Below are 16955 nucleotides of genomic sequence, written 5' to 3'. Positions count from 1 at the left end.
ATTATATTGCAGCGCAAGAAACACGAGATATACACAGCTGTGTCTTCTGCTTCATGACCAGATGACTTGTCTTCCAGTCAATCTGAGCAGGTGAGCTAACACTGAACAATAGGCCTGATTTCTAGAGTGCATGTAAAACCAATTTATAAAAGTCATTATAGAGTCTACTGCCCTGATGGTATTCCATATTATAGACAGTTATTGAAAAGTTAATTTATTTTCATTAATTCAATTTACTGAGTGAAGCCAGTTATATGGGTTAATTATACACAGGCCAATGTTTTCAAGCCTTTTCTGTTAATTTTTCATAGCAATTCATAGTGAACAACTTACAGCCAATGAAAACATGACGCTAAAGATTAGAATATTACATCAAACTGAAAAAAAAAAAAAACAGTTTTTGTGGGCTTTATGAAAACTGTTTTTATTATCCACTTAAATATTATTAGGAGATGCTTTTATGAAGATATAATGTATACGTTTTTACAAAGAATTATGTTTTTTCTTCATTTTATTACAAAATGCCATGTCAAAGACTATTTATATATTGGCAATTACAAGCGATTAATTGTACATGTGAACATACAAAAAAAAACGGTGCGTTGGTAATACATGTTTGAGTTCAGCGCAATTCATCCTTTATTTTTAATGCTCAGCTAAAATAGGCCTATTTAAACTTATATAATGTCTTAAACACAAATTCAGATACCAAAATGACTTTTGCTTTTTGGTCGAATATAAACCAGTTTTAGCCTGTTTGAAGCATTTAGACATCGTTTGGTTGGATTTTCAACAGGAAAATGCTCACTGAGGACTGTTTCATCGGGTAATGGATTCTAGTGGCTCTGATTTGAGTAAAATTGATTAAATGCGCCGTGAAAATAATGTTTTCAAAGTCCGTCTGAAGAAGGATCGTGTATAACACATGTACAGGGGAAAAGAGATTTAAGTTTCCATACCGGAGCTCTCTGGTGGGCAGGGCTGGCAGGGCTCTCCATAGGCGTATGCCGTGTTGGCACAGCAGCACTCGGACTTGGTCACCGCTCCAAATAAAGGTCGGACACACTGCCCGCGCTTGTAGCCACCGTAACAAGAACTGCGCATATGTGTGTCTGTTTTGGAGAAGAACAAAAACATGACGGCATGTATGTGAGAAACCAAAACTGAGGAGAAAAAATGAAAAAAGATCCCAAAAGCGGATGAAAATAGACCAACACGGAGGGAGAAAAATGGCAACAGTCAGCGACTCCAATAAACATTCACACTGGTGAAAACAAATGGCTGTTCTATCCGCACTCTCCCTGGGTTTAAGGCATTCTCCTGCACTGATATCATCTTAACGAGTACCCACCCGGAGAACAACAGCGTTTCGACATGTCTCACAAAAAATAATGCAGTGTCATTTTGGAAAATGCTGGAATGTTGAAAACATCGAGGCAGAAAGAAGTTCTAGTTTTCAATAAGCTCTCAACTAGACTTGAGCACCAAGAGACTCGAAAGCAATCAATTCAGATAGTTGGCAGAAATCCTTCTTGTCTTCTTCTTATTAAGCTTCTCTTGTCTAAAAAGGAATAGTCGTAAATTTTAGGATGCATTAATTTTAGTAGAGAATGACAAAAAAAACAACAACACTTGAGCAGATCTGCTTATACGTCTGAAATATCCTGAGCTATCAAATACTTATTTCACTCTGCGGCATAAAATTACATTCGTTGGATGTCAGAATCAGCAGGAGATGTATTTATTTTCCTCACCGTAGCATCTTGAGGGATTAAATTGGCCATAAAATCAAATTTAACAACAATGGTGAAACCTGTTCACTTGTTCATGCACTGGCAGATCATCTCATCTAGTTTAGGGAAATGTTAATCAGGGGGGAAAAAAAGGTAAAATTCAGTGTTAGAAGTCACAAAGAATTAAAACTGTGTACTGATGCATCAGATAACAGTTTAGTCAGCAGTGACTAAGCAACTAGAGAAACACAAACCTCCAGCAGAAAAACATTTACTCATCCGTGTTGACAGTAAAAAGCTTAACGAGTTGATGGAAAACTTCAGGCTGCGTGGTGGAGTAGTTATCTGAGCTCACAGGTGGGTTCACATCCCAGCCCGTGTTTACAGGAAGTTTGACCTTTCTGGCTGTGCATCTGTAAAGTATGGTAGTGACTCTGTGAAGGTATTTCACGGTACGGTAAACACTTCAGAATATCAAAATTGGACATTTCTTGCAAGTAGAATAAGTGTGACTGAACTGCATCAATCATTTTAGACAGTGCAAGAGACAAATTTTAACCAGGGAAAAGATGTAGTGTCAGATTTCTGCCTGCCGTATTTATTTTACAGTGAAGGAAATTAATCAAAACTTGTAGCATGGCGGCTCACCAACACAGACTCGTCCATCCAGGCCCACCGCCATCCCCGCCATACACTCGCAGCGGAACGATCCCTCTGTGTTGACGCAGTGTCCGTTCATGCACATGCCCGGAGTTTCGCACTCGTCAATGTCTGCAAACAGAAGCAGAGCATTTGTTTTCTTCCCCTCTTATTTCTGCAGCAAAAGTCTCAGCGGCACCTGCAGCATCTCGCCGCTTAACGGCAGTCACAGTCATAATTCCCAGCAGCGATGTGGCCTGTGTGCCATTTTGTTTATGTACATGTGACCTGAGCCAGATTTTACTGAAACACAATGAACCCCTCCGCCCGCCCTTCTCTCCCCCGGGATCCTCTTAAGCTACACATTTCATTTGTGACTGCATACATGAGCACACTTCTCCCACGCCCTTGTCCTGTTTGCTTAATCTAATATGACTTGATGCACTCAGCGTCTCTGAGATCAAATGGCTGTATGGCGAGTTAACCCTGGAAAGACACATTTGAAGAGAGAATGTTTCCCATTTATCTACAGGGCATGTACATTTCTTTCTCTTTTTGTTGTTGCATCTGATAGTGTCAAGAAAAAATATGCATATAAATCTGTTCAAGGAATTCTATAGTCATTTTGTTGTTTTAATGTTAGAAAGAGGCCAGGTGCGTTTTCTCTTTGCTCCAAATAGGTTTAGATAGGCTGCAACAGGCAGAGTTAGGCAGAAAAAGGCAGATCCTGATTGCCAACATGTCCAGCTGTCCTGACAGGAAACTAAAGGGTTTTTTTTCTCCAAGACATTTAGGGGGATTTTTTTTTTTTTATACTTGTTACCCCGTCTGTTCAGACTCACTTAACAGCAGCAATAAAATACCAGAGAGTCAGCCACCCAGCAAACTGCACGCTATGCAAGAGGAAAAACTGAGGGAAACTTTCAGCTGAACAGTAAACCGTCTCACCAACACACCTACACACATGCGTCCGCTGGTGTCCAGCAGGAACCCGGGCTTGCAGATGCATTTGAAGCTGCCGTCCTCGTTGATGCACAGTCCGTTGAGGCACATGTTTCTGATCAGACACTCGTCCTGGTCTGTGGGAAAACAAGAGGTTGTCAGCGGAGCCTCCAGGTAACGTTATCTGAATGAGGCCGAAGATCCAGCCAGCTGTCCGACCGGCTGGATCTTTGGGGAAACTTGCCTATTTTCATCAGTCAGTGGGCCAAAGTTCGGTCAACTTAGGCAAATCACCATTTAACAACAAGCCAACAGGTCAAACTAGTAACATACACTAAACCTATGAGTAACGTAGCATGGTTACCTAACAAACTTGAAGGTTTTGTACGGGGAGAGCTGCGGTACCAGCAGAGAAACAGTTTTACACAAAAAGGCTTCAACCACTGTGCCGCCTCATGGTTCCACATATTTTCTTTACAACGTGTTTACCACCAAACCTGCTTGCTTGATTGCATGTAAAGTGAAAGTAAAAACATCCAGAAGATCAATAATCAAGAATATTTTAATAGAAAGTTCTTAAAACCCTCATTGGTAATACAGGCATGTAGAAATTTTAAACCAACACATTAGTAAAATCTTTTTTGTAAACACCGTTGCTCCAATAATAATTTGTCTAATTAGATCAGAGGGCAAAATAGCTAAACTGAAAATCAAAACTGCAAGAGTTGTCATTTAAGATAAAAGCTACAAAGAAACTCCAAGTTTTCAGCTTGATGCGTGAAAACTTGGAGTTTTGATGGCCAAACAGGCGGAAATGCTGAAACGTGACCTTTTTGTTCTGTGGATAAACCATAAGTTTTTACTATGTGCTGACTTAGATATTATATATTTTCTGTAAATATCGGATGTTTAGAAGGGAAGCACAGAGATGTAAGATGCTACTTAAAGCAGATGTATCCAGAGTCAGTGCTCAAGGTCTGGTGACCTGAATGTTTTAGTTCTTTTCTTGGTTCAACACACCTGAATCAAACAACAGCAGGTCTTTGTAGTCCGAGAGGTTAGAGTCCTTGTTAAATGGCGTTTTGACTAAAGTACAAAGGGTTGGAGTCCCAGTTGACGGCGTCTCAACTAAAGCTCTACAGCTTTTTATTTCTTTTTCTCACTGTTAACATTTTAATTAAATCTCTTTCTCTTTCTCACATGCTGTTTTTATTTTAATTATGTAAAGCACTTTGAAATGCCATGCTGCTGAAATGTGCTACACAAATAAAATTTGATTGATTTTGATTGATTGTAGAACTTTGTGGACTTTTAGGATCAGCTGAGTTTGGGCAGAGACTCATCTAAAACTGACATGACGTACAGCAGCCCTTGACAACTGGAGCTGCACATCCGTGATTTACAGGAAACAGTATTTTCTATGGTATGTCGAGGCATGTCTGCGGTTCATTCAGAAGGTTTGGTGGGAGTGAAAGAGACGGAGACTTTCAGCAGATGGCAGTAAATGAAATGTATGTTACAAAGTTGCTCTGTTTTATCATTTTTGGATTTCGGTCTGTTACTAGAACTGTTGGATTTTGAAAATCTCAAAGTTAAGAGTCATCATTTTGTAAGGAATGCACACAGACACTACTTTGATTATGGTTTTTGATAATAAAAATGACAATGCCAGCAGCGTTTTAATGCTTTGCATTTAGTTGTTGGATAAAAACTAATAATGGAAAGTTGTATGAGACTTTAGCCTCATACAAAATAGCAACTAAGCAAAGAGAGAGTTGTGATGCAACTAAAATCCAAAACATTCACATTAAGCCTACATTATAGTCTTGGATAATAAGGGATTTCACAGACAGCACAGATAGTGCAAGTATTTCCATAACATTAATTGCTCTGGCAAAGACTTTTGCATGTCCTCTAAAGCTCATTGAGCTGAAATCCTCATAAAATTGCCAGCATGATCTTTTAAAATCCCACCCACTCTATTCCAGACCCCAAACGAATCCACGCTCCATTAAAAATAAACGTCACATCTACTGCTGCAACCATTAAAGTGAACCACCCTTTAAAATCTGGCTCTGCTGCGTAAAAAAGTAGATCTCACAAACTGACGGACCTTGACAATTTTTGCCATCTGCTGAAATTTCGAATCCGGCGTTGCAGACGCAGTGGAAGCTGCCTTCGGTGTTCACACAGCGCCCGTTGTTGCAGATACGCCCGTTGGCGACGCATTCATCCAGATCTGCAGGCAGCAAAACGCACAGTAAACACATGAGGCTTCTTAAAGCGTACGCCTGCGCTTCTGCGGGATGGGCCAGTGTGGGCGTCACCTCGGCACTCCGTCCGAGTCGCTGTAGTCTGGAATCCGGGAGGACACTGGCAGATGTAAGAACCAGGGGTGTTCATGCATTCACCGTGCGGACAAGGACTTCTGTCGCACTCATCGTCATCTGTAGAGCAAACACTGGACTTCAAAAAGCTTTCTCGTGTAAAGCAAACCGGAAAAAAGGCAGTTCAGCTGTTCTTACCAATGCACTCGCCCCTGGTGTCCAGCTTGAATCCCATGTTGCACTCGCAGCGATATCCAATCCCCAGCATGGGAATACAGCGGCCGTTCAGGCAGAGGTTACGGAAAGCCTGGCACATGTTGGTGATATTCTGTGTCTGGATGATAACAGGACCTGACAGAAACAACACATGCATTCAACAACTGGTGATATAAACATTGTGTCATTCTGTACCAAAAAGCATACAGACAAAGTAAAAGGTTGTTGAATCCAGGGTGCACAGAGTTCAAGTTTCTGAGGATGTGCAAGCTGAAAATGAATTCATGAATTCTAAAACAGCCCATTATGAACATGGCAACTCAGAAATAAAGCAATCAAACGAAGCAAACATACTTACATCAAGCAAATGTGTTTGTTATCACGAGTCGAGATGAACGATTATGCATTCTTGAAATAAATTGCAGTATTTTGTCTCTATGAAGTACTTTAAATCCTATGTTCATAAGACAACTAGTCTCCAATTTTGTTTGCCCAAAATTCACAAAACAAAATAAGTTGTTTCACTCCAAAACAGTTTCAGGACTTTTTAACACATTAAATTGTATCTGAAATGTGAAATACGGTTTTCCGTCCACAATTGCATTCACAAAAAAAAAAGAGCAGGTTTCTTTATATTTCTACGATTAATCATTTTTGATATAATAAACATGGAAAACTTTAAAGAGGAAAAATCACATCGAACATTAATCAATGTCTACTTCCTACTGATACCTTCAGGAAAATTAACTATTTGCGCACAACATATTACCGGCTAAGCTAAAGATCAACGCTCTTTCACTAGTGTAGGAAAGAGCGTTCTTACGGAACGGACCTGGAATATCCAGAGATGATAAATTACGTTTCTAATATGAGCTGCCATATGAATCCGCCTGCTACTCTCACACAAAGACCAGATCATGTAAACCATGTCTGATCATTAAATTAGACACGGACTTTTAGCCAACATGGAAACTTGGCCAATAAACACTTCTTCCTCTCCAACAACTAAGAGCTTAAATATGTGAAATCTTCCCCATAACATTTAATCCTAACTAAGAGTGTCTGCTAGCTGTCCTTTTGGCACATCCAAACGCGTTTTAACGTAAAAGAACTTGCACAATTCACCGTCAAACTTTAGACATAGAAGTAGTTCAGTATTGCACCAAATAATGATTTCTAAACAATTTTAATAACATCAAATAAGATAACCTCCATGCTCCCCTGTCTTGTCTCATTTCAGAGAGTGTAACGCAGCTGATGGCTTTTCTATAAGCAGAACAATCGAAGAACTTTTTGGAAACAAATGTGGACAGAAGAGCAAAACGTCTCCAGAGACGGAAGGCTGGTTCATTTTACATTCATAAAATAATTCAGAGTTGCACAAAATTGTAATGTGTTGTCTTAAGGATGATGTCAAATGTTTATAGAACACTTTTAAACATATTCTGCCCATAAACCTTTAATACTTTTACCTGTTTTATGATCTCATATGCCTTCTAGTTCGCTAGCTTAAGCAAAGTATGAAACGCTCTTAGTTCATTTTCCTTTCTTTGTGAGAAAACCAGAAAGCACCTGCAGCAGGAGGAGGAGGTACTGGTGGGTGATACGGCCCTGGACCTTGGCCTGGAGTCACGACCGGTCTTTGAATTGGGATGTGGATGGGAGTTTGACCAGGAACTTGACCAGGGACTTCTCCGGGAATTGGGATTGGGTAGATGCTGGGTAGGTCAGGAAACCCAGGGGTCCGACCGGGAATCACCACTCCGTTGTTAGAATCGGTTACCTGGATGCACAGTCTCTGGAACTCCTCTGCAATCAAAAATCACAATTACAAACAAAATGTAAGTAAAATATTTGGGTTATTATTTCTTTGAGATCACGCGAGCTCATTCGAGACTCCACCTGTTCCACGAATGGGGCACATCTCCGGCGTGGAGCCGTCAGACCAGCAGCGCCCGCTGTCACAGCAGCACTGCATTTTAGTTATCAGCTGTGAGTTTTGGCTGGCGCAGCGTCCGTCCACCAGGCTTCCGTAGCAGTATCCGCCGCGAGCGTCTGTGAAAAACGACACGGCGTGAAGCGAGTTAAACAAATTGTGCTGCATGATCACCACCCGCGCTGTCCGCATGTTGGGAAACTGGCAAGAGTAGAATCAAACAGAGGTCGCCGTTTCAGACTTTCCATTGTTTGGGGATGGAGGTAACTTCCAAAAGTCATCAATTCATCTTTTATGGGAACTTTCTCTTCATTCTGCAGCTTCTGGCTCATTGCTCCAGCATGAGTCACACTGTGAAGTTGCCTATCAACATAAAAATTCCCGTTGTGTTTCATAGCCAGCTAAACCAATGTGCTCCAGCACGGAGCCATATTCCATCACCTTATCGTTGGTTAATTTGAACAATTCCAGGTATGCATGAAGTGAAAAATGCACATTAAAAAGAAAAAATCTGTCCTTCAGGGTCTAGACTTGTAGCGTTGCTGCATGGGAAGTAGACTGAAATGTCTGGCACTGCAGCGTTTTGGCACGGAAGACTCAGACATTCCTTCCAAGCATGCTCTCCTGAGGGGGGTAATGCGAGCGTGTGTTTGCATATGTTTCTGTGTGCATGCATGCATGCGAGTGTGATAATGCGCTCGAAGGTCAAATGGATTATTCCGACTCGCATTCTTCCCTGGTCTGTTTTGGTTGAAACCGAGCTTAAGGAGGGACTTTTTCAGCTTTTCTGGAAATCATCATCGCAGTTCCGGTGGACTGACAGTCAAACGCACGCACATTTCTCTTCCTCCAAAAGTCAAGCTCGTCTTACCTCACTCATAATATGTCATTTTTTTCCCCCCAAAGAAAGCTTAAACTTGTCTTTTTATTGTTTGCTTCGAGGAAGCCAGTGTTTCTTAGTGTTACCTAAAACTGTCTGAAGGTTAATCAAAATCTTTCTCTGAAATTTGTATGCTTTTTTTTTTTTTTATTGATTTCCAATCCATATCTACTACATGTCAGATTTTAGGGAATAAGTCTTTGTGATTCAGTATCGCACTGCTAAGTGATTACATTTTGTCAACTGTGCTACCTTTGGTCCTTTTCAGAGGAGGTTAGGGTTAGATAATGGAAACTTAATTTGTTTCTGGAGAGAATTCTGGTAAAAAAAAGAAAAGAAAAAAGCTTAAAGAACAAATTTAGTTGGCTCTTAAGATTATCTCTCAACTTTTTAAGTGTGAATCAAGTGGGAAAAAAAAACACACTCTTCAGAGAATGATTTAGCACTGGACTACAAATTAAGGAAAACAACAGCAAAAACTTTAAAAGAAAAACCTGAAAAACTATTCCCGAAGATCACTTAAAACAATAAAAGTCTAAAGATGCACATATATAAAACAAATAAAGAGTGACCAAAGACTTGTGCACAGTACTGCAGTCCATTGTTGTGGAACTACAGACAGGCACTTGACTACTGACCTAAATTCTTCCAGATGGAACGATGGATGCGTTTCAATTTTTTCTTCCCTAAGTGCCAAACATAGGACTCATGGAAAAAAGAAAGAGGTTGAAGCATCACCTTCCTGACTGAAGTGTTTTATTTTCTGTGTTTGAGTTGCCAGAGACAAACGAAGACAAAGCGGGCGACACAACAAAACTGTTTGTCCTTTAATGGGACACGAGAGTCGGTGTGACCTGGAACTCACCCAAACACCTGGATCCATCGACAGAGGTGTAATATCCCTGCGGACACTTGCAGAAGTAGCTGCCGACGGTATTGTAGCATTCACCCACGCCACAAAGACCAGGAATGTTCGAACACTCGTCCAGATCTGCGAAGAGGAGAGGATGGAAACGAGACATGGTCACAGGATATTAAATCCAAAGGCAGATTCTCTCCTGTGCGAGCAAAAAAACTCAACTCTCCTTGAAAGCGCTCAAAATCAGACACGGCACTGTAACTTAGACGTGTTTCAAATGTGTTTTACACAGTCCAGAGGTTTTCCGGCAATTATTATTGGGCATAAAATAGCACATATTCTCTCTGAAGAAGAGTGCCAGGATAACAGATTTAAAGCTGGTCTGGAAATGATCAAAATTTATGCGCTTCAGAGCCAGTGTTTCTCACAGACTTACTGTTTTATTCAAGTCGTGACGAAGATGGAAATATCTAACACATTCTGGGTCGTTCCGAAGCCAAATTTGAGATTAATAAAATAGGGTGGAATTAAAATAACAATGTCCAACAAATCAGTTTTATCTACACGTACATAAAAACTTTATCGTTTCCATGTTTTTCTTATTTACAGTTGAGAAAACCCCACAGCGCAACGAGGGGCAGGCGATATGGCCTTAAAGTTTTTTTCACAATATTTTGTGGTAATATTGTTGTAATATTGGGGTATCTATTACTTCTTTTGTAGTTGACTGCGTTGCTGTGATTGCATGGCACAACAATTGTTTCCCAACAAATACAAATATTGCTCTTGAAACCATTTGTAATTGGTTTGTTTAGGACACCAGTCACACAAAGAAATGTGACTGGTTTCTCTGTTCACACTGAATGCATTTTATTAGTGTTTTATTTTATTTTATTGGTATTTATTGATACTCTCAATGGGGGGAAAAAAAGTCGAGAAAATAAAGAAATCTTGACAATATGAGCGGTTTTGGTTTTTTAAATTATTATCTGGAATTCATAATGACAACAATAAATCTAAATTCTTATCATGATAAGAAATTTATCACAAAAAAATGATAAGCGGTGCGATAAATGCCCTTAAGAACGACACATATCTGCCACTACAGGTGACACAACCAGGTTCAAGTTTTCTTCCCAACAGAGCCGGATCCATTAGGATAGTTTTCCCCTTAAATAAATTAAATCAGCATTTCAAAACTGCTTTTCTGTATTTTACTCAGCTTAAATTTGCCTGATTGGAAATATTTTTAGTACGACAAACAGTGAAAACAGATGGTCTGTACTGTAACTATGAGGGAACTTTAATATAGAGCAAAATGATAATAAAACCAGCTTTTCTCCAAAACCTCAGCTTTAAGAGCTGTACAGCTGACAGAAAACTGACTGCTACTCTGGTTTAATTAAACTTATTTTAAGGGAAAAGTGTGTGGTCTTTTCCCCACAAAGTAAAAACCCAAATACCATTACTGAGATGAAGTAAGCCACAGAGACGGATGTGGTTCTCTCTTAACGTTGAGGCTCTTTTAAATATTTCTTAGTGTACTCTGTCATTCAAGCTGACTCTGAAAGTCAGTCGGTTCACGTGATCCTCACCACCACGACGCAAAGCTTAAAGCTCACCTTCGCATTTCTGCGAGATCTCGTTGAATTTGTGCCCAGCAGGGCATTTGCATTCAAAGGACCCCACTGTGTTGATGCAGTTGCCTCCTTGGCAGATGCCAGGGATGGCCTGGCATTCATCCACATCTGGACAAAAAAAAAACAACAAAAAAAACCACGTAATTAATGCCTAGTTCCAATTCCATAGTTACAAAATATGAACACATTAGGCAGCATACATCTTTTCTGCATCTGTCCTCCTTTGACTTTTCTCTGTTCGTCATCGTGATGAGGGAAAAAGAGGAAAGAAAGAGAAGATTTCCTGCAGGAGGAGCAGAAAGCGAAGCAAAGGAAAGTGAAGAAACATTAGCAAAGTATTTGAAACAGGGTGTCGAGTTTAACAGAGCGCTAAACCCTCAACCACGGGACATTACCAAGGTTGAAGGGATACCCGTCGCTGAGACAGTGCAACGGGTTTACGCCCCACGCTGATGACTCAGTTTAATTCATTTAACAATTTCGAGCAAATAAAATCAAGAAATGAGGCAGAAAATCTGCAGGACGCTTTGACCTTGAGCGGTCTCAGAGTACTCCATGTTCCAGTGGGTCTCTGGCTCGGGTCCGCCTCCCCTGCAGAGGCTCAGATGTTATTGGGTCTGAGGCGGCGAGGCGCAGGGCCGTCTTACCAGAAATGAGCTCTCCCACGTGGCACTGCCACTGACCCGTGTTACCAATTCTGACAGTCCTGTCACAGCGGGTGTCTGTGGGCATTCCATGCACATGTGGGAGGCACTGCCACCCACCCAATTTAACCCAATTAGAGCTAATCCTCTGTAGCGGGGGCCGAGGGCATGACAGAGAAAAAGAGGGGAAGAGTCGGAGGAAAAGCGAATTAAGATACAGAGGGATAGAGAAGAGACGGAGGCAAAGAAACTGAATGAGAAAAAGAAGCAAGAGATTCCGGCTTTATGGACAGACTTTACCTTGGCACGCCCCGGTGCGGTGGTTTGGTATGAACCCTCTTCGGCAGGGGTGAGGCTGAGCGGGGCACATCTCACAGGGGTGACCCCAGGCCCGCCCGACTGTGGCACAGCACAAGGTTTTTGTGCAGACGATCCCTGTGAGCTGGCCTTGGCACATCTGGTTGTTCACGGAGGCAAAGCAAGGCCCGGTTCTGTAGTCTGCCAGGAGAAACCAACAGTATATTTTAACTCAAGATGTGTAGTTACCTCTTTACCTTCAGGTTACAACCAGTGGGGCATGTTGACACAACAAAAGCCCATCCAAACTGTATAAGAAAGCCAAAGGAATATGTTAGTGGGACTGAAGTTGGACTTGTTGAATTATGTAGCCGTGCCGTAGACGGTAGAGATCCAACTTTAGAGTTAGGAGAAAATTCTCCTGGGGAGAAAAGCAAACAGCTACTCTGAGCAGGGCCATATAAGAGCAAACTCCTTCCACCCACAACTACTGAAAATGAGAATCTTACTGCAGCTTGACTGAACTACCAACTAAATAGTTTTTTTAATCTCAGTCAATATTTGATTAGAGTTGTAATTGTAGTTTGTTGTAGTATTTTCTCAACCTAAAAAAAAAGCCATTTTCTGTCTGGCTAAGCCATTGAAGAAACCTCCCACGTTTTTAAATAGTATATCTAAGTATTTTTGGCACTTGGCAAGCCAAAGAAATTGTTACAAGATTAGAATGATTTAGAAGCACCGTGAGAATCCCACGAATAGATTATTAGTGTCTAACAGCAGCTAATTTAGCATATCTGCTTTCAAGCTTCCTGTCCGTCATCGTAGGGCTACGTCGCAGTTTGAGCCTGCATTTGACATGGGGGCAAACCTCGACTCTGGATGTTTTGTTACACCCTACACCACTTCACTATTCAGACAGTAAAACTATCAAAAACCTTTTCGGTGGATTACAGGCAAACACAGTAACAATGTGAGGCATAAACAGAAGCGCTCAGCCTGAATCCCACTTCTGCAGCGCGCTTCCATCAAGCGTGATGAAAGGGCCACAGATTGTACAGGAAGGCACTCTGTAATGAACTCATTCTCTGTTCTTGACATTTGAACTGGCCAGACTCTCAGGTGCATGTAACATTATAACATTGCACTTGTCTGTCTGTGTTTGAGAAAAACCAGAGAAAAAGAGGAGTTCTGGGAAACCTTAGAAGACAGCTGCAGAATGTAAGTACCACCTAAAAATGTGTGATCTAAGGGTGATTTCACAACCATAGCTTGTTTTCCCCACCTTTGCGATGAAACTCAGAGCTAGGTAAGATACAACCTGGTGTGTTTTTCCCCACCCGACTCAGATAATATCTGTGAAGCTCTCACAGTTTGCTAAAGCAGCAACGTCACCACTTGGTGTGCAGACATTCAGCAAATCAGTCCAAATCAGCTGATGAGTTTGCTAACTTGTTGCTTTTTGGGAGGGGGGGGGATGATCAAGAAAAATCCAAGCGAAATCCAAACCTGTCACTGCGAACCACATGAGAACAAATGTAAATGCAGGGAGCATGTACCGTGCTGTAAACTAGTGAAAAAAAACATTCAAATCATTAGTGTGTTTCTGGCTATTTTCCAGGTAAAATTAGAAGCATACTGAACGATTATGAGAAGATGCATAGGAAAGAGTGCGTCGCCACTGTTTGTTGGCTTGGTTACTCTACCGCATCCCACAATGCAACACTGGCAAGGCACTTAGATCAAGCTTGCACCCGGTAGCTGCGTCTGCGTCGGATTCACACGAGAGGCCATGGCCGCTCTAGAGTTCGTTTGGAAGCATACCGAGCCCACCTCCTCCAAATGGTCCGGGCACACAAACAAACCACACCAAGGAGGGAAAGGAGCCAGAGTTCGTTTTAAATGGGCAAAACGCCTCAGGTGTGAGAACTGCCTTACGCTGCTTCAGGCCTTGTGTTGTGTCTAGCGGCAGAGCCGGGTGGGAGGCACATGTATCGTGTAGTTTGGAGAACTTTTATTTTTCCAGTGATACAAAATATAGGGGATAAGTTTTTAAAGTCAGCAGAGGCTGGTTGGCAGGGTGTGTTTCTGGAACACAGAAGGTGATTTCCACACTAACTACAGCACCCCAGAGGTAAAACTAAATGGCTCACAACAAATATGATAGTGTGAAGAAAGTCCCTCCATCAAGACCACTCTCCTCTCCTCCCCTTCAAACCGGTTCAGATCTCATTCCCCTGAGCCAGCGGCTGGTATGCATTTGTGCTCCCCTTCCAAATGCCACTCCTTAGCTGAAAACTCCCAGTCAATTTGACAAAATCGCAGCGTTTTATCGGGTGAGAGATTTGGGAAGATGGTAAAACACCGATAGCGGAAAAGACAGACGAGGAAAAACACATCAATCCCCAAAAACAATCTGGCCGCGATCCAAAGGCAAAAATCATTTCCACATTTCAGAGCTCGCAGCAGACAGCAAGAGGGAAGAGGGAGACCGGCTCCAACAGCACAGTCATTTGAAACAAACGAGACATTGTGCGTTTCCCGTGTGGACCAGGGCCCGGCCCAGGCCCGTCACGTGCACCACAGCCTCCACGGTCTCTGTGCCTCTGGCACCGGTCCTGTGTGAAACAGAACTGGGTCATCTCTCATTCTGTCCCACCCCCCTCCCTCCTGCTCAGACTCGACTGGAGTCCAAATGCTTTCTGATTTTTACTCAACTTTCCTTCCAGCCACAAGTCCGTCTCCAAACAGCTACAAAGTAGCGGCGTTTCGATCAGCCTCTACTCGTCACATTCCAAGAACTTCACACCCAATAATCAACTCAACATCTACGAAAATATTCTTTCAATTCTAAATAGTCATAGAAAAATGAGTTGTTTTTTTTATATATATATATATATATATATTCTGGTTTCTTCTGATTTCTCCACTCCCAATTTTGGTTTTGGAAAATTCCCATTTTCTTTATTCCTCTCATGAACAAAAAGTAAAGATGGCTGCCACTGATTAGGGCTTCCTCTAGTCTAGGTGACAAAATCAAGACGTTTCAATACCAGGAGATCTCAAACCACGACAACTTTGTTTAAAATAGATCCGTATGTTTAAAGGAGACCAACATGAGTAAGACTTTGTTAAGCATGTTGCTGTTATTTATTCAAGATACAGAAGAGTAAAGACGGACACGTCCTGTCATCTCACAGACACACATAAAATCAAGAGAAAAGGAGAAAAAGTACTTCAATCCCTGTGACTCGGATGTTGTTGGTGAAACAAAATCAAAAGTACTAGCAAAATGTTACTCTCAAGACCCAGTCAAGGAAACCTAAAAACTATATTTCATTAACTTGACATTCAAAGGTTTTGGCTAAAAAACAAATACGTTATCTCAATTGCATTTACATTTTGAGGTCTCAGCATTTGCTACAGTTTTTCCTTCCTGAATACTCAGCGCCATGACTGTGAACTATCTCCCATATGTACACTTTTTCAACTTTAAATGAACAATAGCAACAAAGTGTGTGGACAGTAAAGTTCTCATGTTAATTTATGTCGAGCACTTCAGATGTAATATTTGTTTTACAGTCACACATGAATATTTGACACTAAACAGGCATAGCAAAGCTCTAATTAGTGCAAGAGATTAAAAAGGACATTAAGTAGAAATATTAGAAGGGGAATAAAAATAATCACGGGACTTTAAGAGTCGGCTGAGGTAAACAGGGAGAGGCAGACAGCTGTAGGGTGAAAATGGTGTCATTTCATTCGTCATCCTTCTGTGTCTTTGTCTGCTGCATACAGCTGGGGGGACCCACCCGAGTCATGTAAGTACATCTGGGAGCAATCGCACGTGTGCACACACTCACACACGCACACACACACAAACACACACACAAATACACGCAAGCGCACGCATACATACGCAGAGCTGCAGCTCATTAGAGCCAGCAATAATCTCAAAACACACCACAAACTTATAGAAACGTCCGAAAGTGGAGAGCTTGTGGCGACTCCATGCAGAAATGTTTCTGCCGGGATAAATTTAGGAGTCCCCGCTTCGAAGTGGGTCAAAACAGGGTCCTGGAAGTCCAAAATATGATCTATTTATACTCACAAAAATCATATAATTTTGCGGAGTTGCTCCACATTGTGCTCGCGCACTTTTACTTTGATGCCCTTGAATAAAGATAATTTCTACCCTCGCAGCTGTGCGTGCACGAGTTCTTGCAATTTGTGTGTGTTTCCATTATTGGGTTATAAAGTCGGGTGGGGTTTACTTATTGGCAGGTCAACAGATTTCTCCGTTTTCCCAGAACAAACTAGTTGAGCATGAAGTCAAACACAGATGGAAAAGACACAAACACTTTAGTTATCGATCCACTGAGATTTGCATCAGAATAAAACAGAGGCTGACAGAAGAAAGTCGGTGAGGCATAGGAACCGAAAGCATCCCTCAGCTGGCTGACCCACTTCCCTCCGGTGCTCTGTTTGCTGACTGTTTTTTCTCTCTCTCTCTCTCTCTCTTTCTCTCTCTCTCTTTTATTTTATTTTATTTTTTTTGACTGAGTAGCTCACGTGTTTGCACATTTTTGGCCTGTCTTCCTCCACCAATCCCCAGTGAATTCACTGGCGTCACAGCTAATGCTTTATTTTACTGCTCCGTAGCCAAATGACTGCAGCAGGAGGAAAGAGCGATGGATGCAACAGCAGCCGGACTGCGGCCGCGTCTCCAGAAACTCCTCATTCCGGTCTAAATTGCATCTGCAACCAACAAAGAAGAGCACAGAAGCAGCAGTCAGCTGTTCCCAGTCAGCAGGTCATCAGTCACTCGGGCAGCATGCGTCTCTC

At 41.7% G+C, this 16955-nt stretch overlaps 1 protein-coding gene across 1 annotated transcript in view; it reads right to left on the bottom strand.

Annotated features, from left to right (window-relative positions):
• The window catches only part of fbn1 (fibrillin 1), a 67021-nt gene that overhangs the window by 36319 nt on the left and 13747 nt on the right, over positions 1 to 16955 (bottom strand). Inside the window, exons 7-17 of the mRNA XM_014967713.2 lie at positions 12117 to 12314; positions 11155 to 11280; positions 9539 to 9664; positions 7760 to 7912; positions 7430 to 7666; positions 5840 to 5992; positions 5642 to 5761; positions 5428 to 5553; positions 3329 to 3451; positions 2382 to 2504; positions 960 to 1112 (exon numbers count right to left, since the gene is read on the bottom strand). Coding sequence (XP_014823199.2) covers positions 960 to 1112; positions 2382 to 2504; positions 3329 to 3451; positions 5428 to 5553; positions 5642 to 5761; positions 5840 to 5992; positions 7430 to 7666; positions 7760 to 7912; positions 9539 to 9664; positions 11155 to 11280; positions 12117 to 12314 — 1638 coding nt within the window. The remainder of the gene's footprint in view (positions 1 to 959; positions 1113 to 2381; positions 2505 to 3328; positions 3452 to 5427; positions 5554 to 5641; positions 5762 to 5839; positions 5993 to 7429; positions 7667 to 7759; positions 7913 to 9538; positions 9665 to 11154; positions 11281 to 12116; positions 12315 to 16955) is intronic.

The sequence above is a fragment of the Poecilia mexicana genome, unplaced genomic scaffold, assembly GCF_051168715.1.
Source record: "Poecilia mexicana isolate PSO_F unplaced genomic scaffold, ASM5116871v1 scaffold_3, whole genome shotgun sequence".
In the NCBI taxonomy this organism is placed as follows: domain Eukaryota; kingdom Metazoa; phylum Chordata; class Actinopteri; order Cyprinodontiformes; family Poeciliidae; genus Poecilia; species Poecilia mexicana.
The sequence above is the reverse complement of the archived record's forward strand: the minus strand, read 5'-3'. Positions and strand labels throughout refer to the sequence as shown.